This window comes from Cetorhinus maximus, chromosome 3 (genome assembly GCF_964194155.1).
Source record: "Cetorhinus maximus chromosome 3, sCetMax3.hap1.1, whole genome shotgun sequence".
Taxonomy (NCBI): domain Eukaryota; kingdom Metazoa; phylum Chordata; class Chondrichthyes; order Lamniformes; family Cetorhinidae; genus Cetorhinus; species Cetorhinus maximus.
The window spans coordinates 13642304-13657633 of NC_135881.1; the positions used below are offsets into that span (position 1 = coordinate 13642304).

General features: G+C 46.2%; 1 protein-coding gene across 2 annotated transcripts in view; it reads right to left on the minus strand.

Moving 5' to 3' along the window:
• Positions 1–15330, minus strand: part of sec22c (SEC22 homolog C, vesicle trafficking protein) — a 46518-nt gene that overhangs the window by 27090 nt on the left and 4098 nt on the right. The window contains exon 2 of one of the 2 annotated variants that reach the window (XM_078536607.1): positions 1488–1696. In XM_078536607.1, coding sequence (XP_078392733.1) covers positions 1488–1669 — 182 coding nt within the window. In that variant the 5' untranslated portion in view covers positions 1670–1696. Of the gene's footprint in view, positions 1–1487; positions 1700–15330 lie in introns of both variants that reach the window. The other variant, XM_078536613.1, reaches the window with a different exon arrangement.

Consider the following 15330-nt stretch of genomic DNA (forward strand, 5'->3'; position numbering starts at 1 on the left):
CAGGGCACTGTGGGGAAAAGCCGGCAAGGCCAGGGGCGGCGAGGTTCTGCCGTTAACATTATAATTTTTATTTTGTTTCGTACTCGGCAGCAGACCAAATACATGTCCCCCTTCCCCCACTGTAATCGAGAGGAGAGCAAGCTGCAGATCAGGACTTACAGCTCTGGGAGGGGTTTTGCCCCTGATGATGGGGCGAGGGCAGGAGATGCCATCAGGTCTTGGGGTCAGCGATCATTGGATCATGGGCAGGACTGGAGAGAGGCCACATCAAGAACAGGAGGCCGCAGGCTTGTTGAGGGTGCGAGGACAATGCTCCTGCTCCTCTTGACCCACAAGGAGTACAATAAAAAGCACAGTTCTGGAGCTGTCTCTCTTATGCTACTGTTTTTCCCCAAGCCCTGGGAAATCCAGACAACAACGGTTAAATTAAAAACAGGTTCCCAATTGCAATGTGGGAGCCTTTCTATAAGAATGAACTGACCCTCCTCTCCAAGATAAGACACTCACGCCTCATTATTTACTGCCTTAAAAACAGCAACAGGTACATGTTGGAGTTACATTTTAATGTTGCCCTTAGTGGGGAGGTTAATGTCGAAGTCACAGAGTTGACTATAGGACAAACTATTTACCTTGTCTGAGATCTCCGGCAGACATTCTCCTTCCCAGCTCTAGTGAACAAAGTCTGAATTCTCAAGTCGGAATTCTTACTGGAACTCTTTATCCTTGGTGCTCGCTTAGCAAAACACAAATTCTTTTAAAATTTGAAATTATCTTGAATAAAAAGGAAAGTTAAAGGGTAGAGGATGAAGACTGGAATTAAACTGTGTAGCTCATGGCGGGAAATAAAAACCTTCACAGGCTAGATGTGCTGAATGGCCAGTTTAACTGCTGTAGCATTCTATGGAATAAAGAAGACTATACTATATTACTATAGAATATAGGGGGCAACAAGAGAAATCATTCATTATGTTTACTGGATGTAAACCCAGAAACTTAAAGCTGTGCACTAACTACCGAACCCCTCCCTCCCAACACACATACTCCATCTCAGTGCAACCCTGCTCTATAAATGACCTAGCGGCTTGGCACAGAGCAGCATGCAGAACAGCGTCCACCACTGTTACAAAAGCAATAATACTGTGGATGCTGGAAACCTGAAACACAAACAGAAAATGCAAGAAACGCTCAGAAGATCAGCAGCATTTGTGGAGAAGCTTAGTCAGTATCTCAGGCACAAGGTAACAGGCCTGAAACGGTAACTCTTTTTATCTCTCCACAGTTGACTTGGTTCCAGTTTTGTTCTGCTTACAAGCCGGCACCACTGACTTGCTCAGCTGCATCATGGAGGAATGATCAGGATAGGATGTCAGTGCTCAAGCTGAAGATCGTATCTCAACTGTTCCGATTCAAGATGCTTAGCTTTGGCAAAAACTGAAAGCACTGGTTCCACGCACTCACACTGCTGATTTGTGCAATGATATACTCACTGTATGTGAAGTTGATTGCTCTTCACAGTACCACGGCCAGGAAACTGCCCAAGCATTTTAGACACAATCTTCAGTTGTTTTTTACACTCCTGCAGTTCCCTGCTGTACTCAAAGTCTGAAGAAGCAGAGAGCGGAAGCCCATCTGTCACCCGGACCACATAGGCAAACAGGATCATCGACATGGTCTTCTTCGGTATTCATGAAGGCTACTGCTGAAATCACAAACAGAAGATAAATCAGTAGGCCATCCTCTCCAAAGACTCTGTTAGTGCAGTTGAGCCACACAGACCATAAGAGCACAGAACAGGAATCCTGAAACAAGATAAGTCGAGTTGTTCCAATTAACCTTAGTGTTTCTTTTTTAAAAAAATTATTCTTGGGATGCGGATTTTGCTGACATTAATTACTCATTCCCAATCACCTTGAAATAGTGATGATTAACCCACCGTCTTGAGCCACCTAAGGTTTGTGTGGTGAAGGTACTCCAACAGTGCTGGAAAGTAGGGAGTTTCGCAACGATGAAGGAATAGCAATAACTGTTTGAGTGGGACTAATTGGATAGCCCTTTGGAAGATCCTACACAGATACAGCCTTATGCTCTTTACTATTCATGCTAACTCAGATGGTGTGCTACTAGGATAGGGAGTTTAGAGATCATGGCATTCTGCGCTAGGGAGGGGCAAATCAGCAAGTGTCCCACTCCCAATTATTAACTCGTGGCCCTCCGCTGTAAAGTGAATGCGTGTGAGTGTTATGTATTCAGCTGGGAAGTTCTCCAAAGTCTCTACAGTCATGGTCTAGTATCACACATAAAGAACAGTTCATGGATGAGGTACCAGAATGTGCACAATGCCCATAGAACAACTGTATGCCTACATGAGTCCACACTTACTGGACAGGTAAACAGAGGAAATAGCAAATACACAAAAACCACATTAAATAAAATTACATGAAGCAACTGTCTCAACAATAACAACTTGCACCTTTTAATATGCCCATCCTCAACGATGGGGGAGCCCAGCACAGTGCAAAAGACAGGGTTGAGCACTTGGTACCAGAGGTCCTCCGGAGGTCCCCAGCATCACAGGTGCCAGTCTTCAGCCAATTCAATTCACTCCAGGTGATATCAAGAAATTGCTGAAGTGACTGGATACTGTAAAAGCTATGTGCCCTGACAACGTCCCAGCAGTAGTACTGAAGACCGAGTGCTCCACAACAAGCCGCGCCCCTAGCCAAGCTGTTCCAGCACAGCTACAACACTGGCTTCTACCCGGCTATGTGTAAAGCTACCCAGATATGTCCTGTATACAAAACGCAGGACAAATCCAACCCAACAAATAAGCCCCACACTGAAGAAGGGTCATATGGACTCGAAATTATAACTCTGTTTCTTTTTCCACAGATGTTGCTAGGCCTGCTGAGTTTTTCCAGCATTTTCTGTTTTTATCCAACAAATTACCACCCCCTCAGTCTACATTAGTAAAGTGATGGAAGGGGTCATCAACAGTGTTATCAAGCGGCACTTACTCAACAATAACCTGCTCAGTGATGCTCGGTTTGGTTTCTGCCAGGACCACTTGGCTTCTGACTTCATTACAGCCTTGGTCCGAACATGGACAAAAGAGCTAAATTCAAGAGGTGATGCGAATGTGACTGTCCTTGAGATCAAGGCAGCATTTGACTGAGTGTAGCCTAGAAAAGGAGCCCTAGAAAAATGTAAGATTTTTTTTTGTCAGTAGGAAAACTCTCCACTGGTTGAAATCGTAACTAGCACAAAGGAAGATGGTTGTGGTTGGTGCAGACCAATCATCTCAGCTCCAGGGCATCACTGCAGAAGTCCCTGAGGATAGTGTCCTCAGCCCAACCATCTTCAGCAATGACCTTCCCTCCATTTTAAGGTCAAAAGTGGGGATGTTCACTGATGATTGCACAATGTTCAGCACCATTCGTGACTCCTCAGATACTGAAGCAGTCCATGTCCAAATGCAGCGAGACCTGGACAATACTCAGGCTTGGGCTGATAAGTGGCAAGTAATATCATGCCACACAAGTACCAGACAATGATAATCTCCGACAAGAGAGAATCTAACCATCTCCCCTCGACATTCATTTAGCATCACCACTGCTGAGCACTCCACCATCAACATCCTGGAACTTACCAATGACCAGAAACTTAACGGGACCAGCCATATGAATATTGTGGCTACAAGAGCAGGTTGGAGGTTGGGAATTGTACGGTGAATAAGGGAGTAACAGTCCTCCCCAAAGCCTGCCACAATCTATAAGGTACAATTTTTTTTATTCATTCACAGGTGTGGGCTCCGCTGGCAGGGCCAATATTTATTGCCCTTCCTTAGTTGCCCTTGAAAAGGTGGTGGTGAGCTGCCTTCTTGAACCACTGCAGGCCATGTGGTGTAGGTACACCCACAGTGCTGTTAGGAAGGGAATTCCCGGATTTTGACCCAATAACAGTGAAGGAACGGCGATATATTTCTAAGTCAGGATGGTAAGTGGCTTGGAAGGGAACCTCTAGGTGTTGATGTTCTCATCTTTCTGCTGCCCTTGTCCTTCTAGGTGGTAGTGGTTGTGTGTTTAAAAGGTGCCTTGGTGAATTCCTGCAGTGCATCTTGTAGATGGTACACATGGCTGCTACTGTGCGTCAGTGGTGGAGGGAGTGAATGTTTGTGGATGTGGTGCCAATCAAGCGGACTGCTTTGTCCTGGATGGTGTCAAGCTTCTTGAGTGTTGTGGGAGCTGCACTCATCCAGGCAAGTGGGGAGTATTCCATCACATTCCTGACTTGTGCCTTGTAGATAGTGGACAGGCTTTGGGGAGTCAGGAGGTGAGTTACTTGTCGCACGATTCCTAGCCTCTGACCTGCTCTTGTAGCCACAGTATTTATATAGCTAGTCCAGTTCAGTTTCTGGTCAATGGTAACCCCCAGGATGTTGATAGTGGGGAATGACTGCCATTGAACATCAAGGGTGATGGTTGGATTCTCTCTTGTTGGAGATGGTCATTGCCTGACACTTGTGTGGCGCGAATGTTACTTGCCACTTGTCAGCCCAAGCCTGGATTGTCCAGGTCTTGCTGCATTTGGACATGGACTGCTTCAGTATCTGAGGAGTCGCGCATGGTGCTGAACATTGTGCAATCATCAGTGAACATCCCCACTTCTGACCTTATGTTGGAAGGAAGGTCATTGATGAAGCAGCTGAAGATGGTTAGGCCGAGGCGCTGAGATGACTGACCTCCAACAATCACAACCATCTTCCTTTGTGAGAAGTGTGGTGGAATACTCTCTACTTGCCTGGATGAGTGCAGCTCCAACAACATTCAAGAAGCTCTACACCATTAAGGAGAAAGCAACCCACTTGATTAACGCCCCATCCACCACCTTCAACATTCATTCCTTCCATCACTGACGCACAGTGGCAGCAGTGTGTACCATCCACAAGATGCACTGCAGCAACTCACCAAAGCTCCTTTGCCAGCACCTTCCAAACCCTCAACCTTTACCCCCTCAAAGGACAAGGACAGAAAACACAATGGAACACCATCTCGAACTTGGAAATATATTGCCATTCCTTCACTGTTGCTGGGTCAAAATCATGGAACACTTCCTAACAGCACTGTGGGTGTACCTACACCACAGGGACTCCAGCAGTTCAAGCAGGCAGCTCACCACCACTTTACAAGGGCAATTGGGGATGGGCAACAAATGCTGGCTCATGCCCCAAAAGGAATATAAAAGAAGTAGGAAAACATTCTCAAGGCAATTAATCAGCAAAGAATAGTCTGTCCTGTGCAGGTGTTTAACAATATAACATGGCACATCTCTGGTTGCCTTTGTGTAACTATCCTGTGAGACTGAAGTTGCGACTTGTGGAATTGGAACCAGTCATTCCTAAATAGATTATATCCTATACACATGACCATTGTTGGAGGTTTCCCTAGAAGTTGAAGACCATGCTAATTGCAAACCTTCATGCATGCATGCGACGAGAGACCAAAAAAAAAGGTTTAATGACAAATATATAACTGAAATTGCCAACATTTGTGTGCCAGTAAAGCATAAAAGTGGACACTGTCAGTTTTAACTGTGAGGACCAACCACGATCACAGTTACAGTTTGACCTGTGAAACAGATTGTATTGTCATTTTGTACGTGTACAGCACTGGAGTGAATTGAGGGCATTTACACCTCTGTCACTTGGGGTGGGAGAACTTTAAGCTGATAAATTGAAGGTACTTTTGATTCATCAAAGTGCAGCACATACTTCTCCTGCTGCTGGCTGCATTAGGAAATATAAACGCAGAACCCCAGCTTGATTCGGCTAACCCAGAGAACTACTGCCAAATTTACACTGCATGGTATCTGAAGGAATTTCTTGATTCAGAGAGTGGTGAGTCTATGGAACTCTCAATCGCAGAGGGCCCTGGAGATCTCAAAGCAGAGGGTGATAGATTTCTAGGTACTAATGATATCAAGGGATATAGGGATAGTGCCGCAAGATGGTGTTGTAGTGGAAGATCAGCCATGATTTAGTGAATGGTGGAGCAGGTTTGAGGGGCTGAATGGCCTACTCCTGCTCCTATGTTCCTATATTCCATTCCTACATTCCCTAGGTGCACCAGGTGAGAAGAGGCAAATGGAGGCAGCATAATGCCAGGAGTCTGTTCTGCACTGTCTTCTGAAAATATGAACTATAAAGTAAAAAAGCCTTTGAGTATCATGCAAGAAGCTTGTCTGCCAATTTTGGTAATCACGAGTTGACAGCAAGCTGTGCAACTTGGCAAGACAGCACGCCAAGACCAAAGGGTGAAATGCCTGTTTTTTAAAATTCATTCATGGAATGTGGCTTTCGCTGGCTGGGCCAGCATTTATTGCCCATCCCTAGTTGCCCTTGAGAAGGTGGTGGTGAGCTGCCTTCTTGAACTGCTGAGTCCATGTGGTGTGGGTACACCCACAGTGCTGTTAGGAAGGGAGTTCCAGGATTTTGACCCAGCGGCCGTGAAGGAACGGCGATATATTTCCAAGTCAGGATGGTGAGTGACTTGGAGGGGGAATTTCAGATGGTGGTGGTTCCCATCTATCTGCTGCCCTTGTCCTTCTAGATGGTAGTGGTTGTGGGTTTGGAAGGTGCTGTCGAAGGAGCCTTGGTGAATTCCTGCAGTGCATCTTGTAGATGGTACACACTGCTGTCACTGTGCATCGGTGGTGGAGGGAGTGAATGTTTGTGGATGTGGTGCCAATCAAGCGGACTGCTTTGTCCCAGACAGTGTCCAGCTTCTTCAGTGATGTGGGAGCTGCACTCATCCAAGCAAGTGGGGAGTATTCCATCATACTCCTGACTTGTGCCTTGTAAATGGGACAGGCTTTGGGGAGTCAGAAGGTGGGTTACTCGTCGCACAATTCCTAGCCTCTGACCTGCTCTTGTATTTATATGGTTAGTGCAGTTCAGTTTCTGGTCAATGGTAACCCCAGGACGTTGATAGTGGGGGATTCAGTGATGGTAATGCCATTGAACATCAAGGGGCGATGGTTAGATTCTCTCTTGTTGGAGATGGTCATTGCCTGACACTAGTGTGGCGTGAATGTTACTTGCTGCTTGTCAGTCCAAGCCTGGATATTGTCCAGGTCTTGCTGCATTTGGACATGGACTGCTTCAGTATCTGAGGAGTTGCGAATGGTGCTGAACATTGTGCAATCATCAGTGAACATCCCCACTTCTGACCTTATGTTGGAAGGAAGGTCATTGATGAAGCAGCTGAAGATGGTTAGGCCGAGGCCACTACCCTGAGGAACTCCTGCAGTGATATCCTGGGACTGAGATGACTGACCTCCAACAACCACAACCATCTTCCTTCCAAAACTCCAGTTTTACTAGGGCTCCTTGATGCCACGCTCTGTCAAATGTTGCTTTGATGTCAAAGGCAGTCACTCTCACTTCATCTCTGGAGCTCAGCTCTTTTGTCCATGTTTGAACCAAGACTGTATTGAGGTTAGGAGTTGAGTGGCCCTGGCGGAACCCAAACTGGGTATCAGTGAACAGGTAATTGCTAAACATTTGCTGCTTGATAGCACTGTTGATGACCCCTTCCATTACTTTACTAATGATCGAAAGTAGACTGATGGGGCGGTAATTGGCCAGGGTGGATTTGTCCTGCTTTTTGTGTACACGACATACCTGGGCAATTTTCCACATAGCCAGGTAGATGTCAGTGTTGTAGCTGTACTGGAACTGCTTGGCTCCTGGTGCAGCAAGTTCTGGAGCACAAGTCTTCAGTACTGTTGTCAGAATATTGTCAGGGTCCATAGCCTTTGCAGTATCCAGTGCCTTCAGCCGTTTCTTGATATCAAGTGGAGTGAATCGAATTGGCTGAAGACTGGCATCTGTGATGCTGGGGGCCTCTGGAGGTGGCCCAGATGGATCATTCACTCGGCACTTCCGGCTGAAGATTGTAGCAAATGCTTCAGCCTTATCTTTTGTACTGATGTGCTGGGCTCCTCCATCATTGAGGATGGGGATGTTTGTGGAGCATCCTCCTCCAGTGAGTTGTTTAATTGTCCACCACTATTCACGACTGGATGTGGCAGTACTGCAGAGCTTAGATCTGATCTGTTGGTTGTGGGATCGCTTAGCCCTGTCTATCACTTGCTGCTTATGATGTTTGGCACGCAAGTAGTCCTGTGTTATAGCTTCACCAGGTTGACAACTCATTTTTAGGTATGTTCATGGCATGCGCTCCTGCACTCTTCATTGAATCAGAGTTGATCCCCTGGCTTGATGGTAATGGTAGAGTGGGGGACATGCCGGGCCATGAGGTTACAGATTGTCTTCAAGTACAATTCTGTTGCTGCTGATGGCCCACAGCGCCTCTTTTAAGCCCGGTCTTGAGTTGCTAGACTTCATCTCCACAATAACTGTGCGGTGGTCGCTCCTACCGATACTGTCAGGTGCATCTGCAGCAGGTATGTTTTTCCCTCTTGTTGCTTCCCTCACCACCTGCTGTAGATCCAGTCTAGCAGTTATGTTGTTTAGGACTCGCCAGCTTGGTCAGTAGTGGTGCTGCCAAGCCACTTTTGGTGGTGGGCCTTGAAGTCCCCCACCCAGAGTACATTCTCCGCCCTTTCCACCCTCAGTGCTTCCTCCAAGTGGTGCTCAACATGGAGGAGAACTGATTCATCAGCTGAGGGAGGGTGGTATGCGGTAATCAGCAGGAGGTTTCCTTGATGCCATGAGACTTAATAGGGTCTGGCGTCAATGTTCAGGACTCCAAAGGCAACTCCCTCTCGACTGTATACCACTGTGCTGCCACCTCTGCTAGGTCTGTCCTGCCAGTGGGACAGGACATACCCAGGTATAGTGATTGTGGTGTCTGGGACATTCTCTGTAAGATATGATTCTGTGAGTATGACTATGTCAGGCTGTTGCGTGACAGCAGTCCCAATTTTGGCACATGATGCCATGAGACTTCATGAGATCCGGAGTCGATGTTGAGGACTCCCAGGACAACTTCCTCCCGTTTGTATAGCACTGTGCCGGGATAGTGATGGTGGTGTAAGGTATAATTCCGTGAGGAATCTGTGAGACAGCTCTCCCAATTTTGGCACTAGCCCCCAGATGTTAGTAAGGAGGACTTTGCAGGGTCGACAGGGCTGAGAATGCCGTTGTTGTTTCCGGTTCCTAGGTCGATGCCAGGTGGTACGTCCGGTTTCATTCCTTTTTTAGTGACTTTGTAGCGGTTTGTTACAACTGAGTGGCTGCTAGGCCATTTCAGAGTCACGTGTGGTCTAGACCAGGTAAGGACAACAGATTTCCTTCGTGAACCAGATGGGTTTTTACAACAATCAACAATGGTCATCATTCGACTTTTAATTCCAGATTTTTATTGAATTCAAATTCTACCATCTGCCGTGGCGGGATTCGAACCCAGGTCCCCAGAACATTACCCTGGGTCTTTGGACTACTTGTCCAGTGACAATACCACTACGCCATCACCTGCCCCTGGTCCATGAATTGCTGTTTTCCGATGATGCCGCGCTGGCACCCCATGCTCTGGCTCACTTGCAGCAGCTTGCAGATCACTCCTGGGTCTGTAAGGAGTTTAGGCTGAAAATCAGCATCAGGAAGACCAAAGTTATGGGCCAAATGTAGAGACTCCACTTTCCATCAAATCAACAACCTCACTCTGGAGGTTGTCGACGGCTTCACATGCCTTGGGTCAACAATTACCAGCAACCTGTCCCTTGATGCCAAAATCAGCACCAGGATTGCCAAGGCCACAGCTGTCATGTCAAGGTTAAGAAGTCAAGCGTGGACCAACAGCAAACTAGCCAAAAATACAAAGCTCTGTGTGTATCAAGCTTGCATTCTCAGCACCCTCCTTTACAGTAACAAAGCATGGACAACTCATGCAAGCCAAGGAAAGTGATAGAACAGCTTCCACTTTCGCTGCCTCGGATGAATATTGGGCATCTCCTAGCAAGAATATGGAAGTACACCAGCATGCATGGATTCCTAGCACGTTTGCTCTCGAGTCAGCGGTGACTCCGTTGACTGGGTCACATGTGCCGAATGGATGACGGCCATATCGTCAAAGACATGCTCTGTGGCGAGCTTCTAATCAGCACAAGACCATCAGGCCACCCACATCTAGGGTACAAGGATGTCTGCAAGCAAGACTTCAAGTCAACTGGGATCGGAGTCAATGCATGGGAATTCCGCGCTACTGGCCGGAGTGCCTGGAGATAAGCAGTCAGGAAGGGCATGGAAAAAGCAGGGGACAAAAGAAATGGCCAGATAGCAGAAAAGAGAGCCCACCGAATGGAAAAAACATCAGTCGACCTTTGGCCATCACTATTCGTCTGTGCCAGGTGCTGAAGGGACTGCCACTCACGAATCAGCCTCTACAGCCACAACAGATAACATTCAATCCAGAAGTGACATACACCCTTGGGTGCAGCACATCGTCACCCGGGATAGACAGGTGCCATCAGCAATCAAGAGTTCAGGTTCAGCCAAAGACTGTAAAACTGTTCATTCCAACTCAAATTTCCTGCCTCTGTGATGTTTAGAAATTACTTTAAGCTAACAGAGATCATTATCCAATGAAATCAGCTTAACTTACAAACCTTTAACCTGTGAACATTGTACTTGTGGCAACTGTCAATCAAGCTGGCTGTTTTCCAAGACTACCTGAAGAACATATACACTGGGCTCATTTGCTTGCCCTTTAGAAGCAAATTGTTGCAAAAACCAGCGATGTTCTTTTGCATCTATTTTGTTTTGTGTCTGTTCCCACTTCTCATAATTATTTGAATATGTCTCATTAAGCAGCGAATGCTAACTTTACCGAGTAAAATGGATTCTCGGGGAGTCACCGCACCTTGAGAATTATTTATTTAGTTTGTCGCTGTACTCCTCAGAAGCTAAGTGTTGCTGCATTATGAGTCTGACAGCTCCTCAAGTGTTCATTCTTCATTTACACATCTATGCTTGATGAGTTACAGTGGGTATGATCATCACAGCTGACTGAGCATCCCACCCACCTAACCACTGTACACACAGTGATCAGAAGGTGGAGCCATTGATGTCTTTTCCTATATCCTGGGTTCAAGAATGCTGAAAGCGATTGCAACATCGCAATTACTGCCCAGCTAACTCAACAGACTTGGGGCTTCACAGCCTGTCTGGCTTAAAGATTCGCGCACACTTGATTCTGAACCACCCAGAGCTAAAAGACGGCAACAACAGATATTCATGCAGGCCCCACTTTCACAGTGATCCTTTGGTGGGGACTATTTAAACTGACAACTTTCAGAGTAAACAGAAATATATACATTTTTAAAGAGCATGTTTCTTTGAAACTAATTTTTCAATAAATGTTGAAAAGGAGTTTTTTTCTGAATGGTTCCTTCTGCAGTGAAATTTTCCCGTAATTCTGAACTTGCAACAAAATACATCTTGCTCAGTGTTCTGTCACTCACTGAAATATTGCACACAAAGCAGCAGGACAATAGCAGCATAGAACTTAAAGTGGACTATGTAGCTGGAACAAAACACCAGGCATGGTTGATGACAAAACAAAAATAGAATTACCTGGAAAAACTCAGCAGGTCTGGCAGCATCGGCGGAGAAGAAATCAGTTAACGTTTCGAGCCTTCATGGCCGTTCGGCAGAACTGAAGCATAGTTAGGAGAAGGGAGAAATATAAACTGGTTTAAGTGGTGGGGGGGGGTGGGGGAGAGACGTTGAGGGTGTGGTGATTGTGGAGATGAGCAGATAATCAAAAGATGTCCCACTGGGTCCCAGATGGGTGTTGGTGTCGATATGAATTGTTGGAGCTTGCGTTCCTTAGCACTTGAGAGAAAGAGAAAAAGTTTCTTGTTGAGGCGACGGATGAGGCAAAGAATAAAATGAAACTGGAGGCACACACAGCTTTGAAAAAGGGTCCAGGAGGGTTAAAGCGGAGGAGGCCACGCTCCTTTTTTTTACAGCACTAGCTGCCGTAAACCAGGTCAAGTTTAAGGGTCCAGTGAAATTTAAAGGTCCTTTAAAAGGACAGGTCAGGGACAAGTTAAGTGTCAAAGGTAAGTGGGTAGGTTGGGTCCAGTCGGGTCTGGCAGGGGGAGGGGGAAGGTGGGGGTGAGAGTTGGGCCTGCTGGGCAGGGGGCACGGGGGAAGAGGAGGCGGCCCTTGGGAGAGTAGTCAATGAGAGGGGGGTAGTCCCCTGGGGGGTTCCAGGTTGTAGGGGTAGTCCTGTGGGGGAAGGGGGTAGTCGAGGAGAGGGGGGAGTCCCCTTGGGGTTCAGGGGTGTGGTGCAAGTTCCACGGGGGATCACTCTGGGTCTTTACAATAGTTATCCAGAAGTTAGAAGTGGTTTTACTCCTTCTAACTTTTCCTGGGTAACTAATGTATCCCAGTCGGAACCAACCGACGTTAAATCACATTTTCGGATGGTTCCCAGTGCAGGGCGATTGCCCATCACAAATATGCACTTCTAGGCAATTGTCATGCAAACCTTAACTGTGAGCATCCCGAAGGGATTTCCCCAGCGTACCTTTGGGGTATCCCCAATCCAATGCTGGGGAGCTTGGATATTATGGCCCATTATTTCAGTGAGCAAATAGTCAATCTGGAACAGGGTCCCAAGAGGCAGCAGGATAAATTTTAATTCAGCTGCGGAGCCAGGACAGGAAGAAGGACAGCAAGCAATTTCCTTTTGGTCTCTCAGGGAATGAAGGGATATGGGGAACAGGCAGGAAACTTGAGTTGAAGCCCAAGATCAGCCATGGTCCTATTAAATGTCACAGCAGGTTTGATGGGTCATATGGTCTACTCCTGCTGTAGTTTCTATGTTCTTATGGACAGAGATCAAAACTCCACTAAAGCCCTCCGCAATTGAAACAAGACTTCCTTATTCTTATACTCCAACTCGCTTGCAATAAAGACCAAGATACCATTTGCCTTCCCAATTGTTTGGGGTATCTGCATATTAACTTTCTGTATTTCATATACAAAGATACCTAAATCTCTTTGAACACCACATTTAATAGCTTCTCACCATTTGAAAAAATATTGTTTTCCTATTTTCCTAGCAAAGTGAATAACCTCACATTTCCCCTCAATATAGTCCATCTGCCACCCTCTTGCCCACTCCTTTAACATATCTAAAGATAAACATATATAAAGAAATGTATAACATATCTATTTGAAGACACATTATAACCACCTTGCACCTTACTTTCCCAAAAAAGCTTTGTATCAATATCAAACTTGGATACATTCCACTCAGTCCCTTCATCTAAGTCATTAACGTAAATTGCAAATGCCTGAGACTGAGGCTCCAGGACTGGGCCTTACTAGCCTGCTAACCTGAAAAGTGACTTGTTTATTCCTCCTCTCTGTTTTCTGTCCTTTAACCAATCCTCAATTCATGCCAATGTATCACCTCCAACTTCATGAGCACCTATCTTGGGCAATAGCTTTTTGTATGGCACGTTATCTTTTGGAAATCCAAATATATTATATCCAGTGGTTCCCTTTAACGTACCTGCTCAGAACTGTGGACAGCGTTCCTTTTTTTACAAAATCCGAGATTTCTTCTAAGCAACATATTAATAAAGCAAACACAGCAAAAGGCAAGAGAACTCTCAGTACACAAGATCAATGCCCCTAAATTCTCAATTCATCAAATCCCCAAAGAGAAATATAGTAAAGATTTTCCTTAACCCCAGGAAGTATTTAGCTGGATGCCAGAATACTTATCAAATCTGATACAGCATCTTTCATGACCTCAGAATGTCCTAAAGTACCTTACAACCAATGAAGTAGTTATTTGGAGATGTAGTCATTGTTTTAATGCAGGAAACAGAAAGTCAGTTCACACACAGCAAGCTCCCACAAACAGCAGTGAAATAAATGACAGGACATTGGTTATTGATGAAGGGATAAATATTGTCCAGATTGCCAGGGAGAATTGTCTCACCCTTCTTCAAAATAGTTTAATGGTACACCAGTGGGAGGCAGCAAAGGAGGCCTCGGTTTAATGGCACGTCTGAAAGTTAGTGCAGCGCTCCCTCACTACTCGCTGACAGTGTCAGCCTAGATTACATGCTCAGGTCTATAAAGTGAAATAACTTTTTGACTCAGAGGGGAGTGTGCTACCACTGAGCAACATCTGTTGTTCTCATCTCTGGGGGAGGCGGTGACTTGGTGGTACTGTCACTGGACTACTAATCCAGAGACCCAGGGTAATTCTCTGGGTACTGGAGTTCGAATCCCACCACGGCAGATGTTGAAATTTGAATTCAATAAAAATCTAGAATTAAAAGTCTCATGACGACCATGAAACCATTGTCAATTGTCGTAAAAACCAATCTAGTTCACTAATGTCTTTTAGGAAAGGAAATCTGCCATCCTTAACTGGTCCAGACCCACAGCAATGATTCTTAACTTTCCTCTGAAATGACCTAGCAAGCCATTCAGTTGTATCAAACCGCTATGAAGTCTCAAAGGAATGAAACCACTCGGCATCAACCTAGGCACAGAAACGACAACGGCAAACTCAGCCCTATCGACCCTGCAAAGTCCTCCTTACTAACATCTGGAGGTTTGTGCCAAAATTGGGAGAGCTGACTCACAGACTAGTCAAGCAACAACCTGACATAGTCATCCTCACAGAATCATACCTTACAGATAATGTCCCAGATACCACCATCACTATCTCTGGGTATGTCCTGTCCCACCAGTAGCAGAGGTGGCAGCACAGTGGTATACAGTAGGGAGGGAGTTGCCCTGGGAGTGCTCAACATCAGCTCTGGTCCCCATGAAGTCTCATGGCATCAGGTCAAACATGGGCAAGGAAACCTCCTGCTGATTACCACGTACTGCCCTCCCTCAGCTGATGAATCAGGGCTCCTCCATGTTGAGCACCACTTGGAGGAAGCACTGACGGTGGCAAGGGCACAGAATGTACTCTGGGTGGGGGGACTTCAATGTCCATTACCAAGCGTGGCTCGGTAGCACCACTATTGACCAAGCCCTAAAAGACATAACTGCTAGACTGGGTCTGCAGCAGGTGGTGAGGGAACCAAAGAGAGGGAAAAACACACTTGGCCTCGTCCTCATCAATCTGCCTGCCGAAGATGCATCTGTAGGAGTATCGGTAGGAGTCGGCACAGTCCTTGTGGAGGCGATGACCTGTCTTCACATTGAGAATACCCTCCATCGTGTTGTGTGGTACTGCAACCATGCTAAATGAGATAGATTTCGAACAGATCCAGCAACTCAAGGCTGGGCAACCATAAGGCACTGTGGGCCATCAGCAGCAGCAG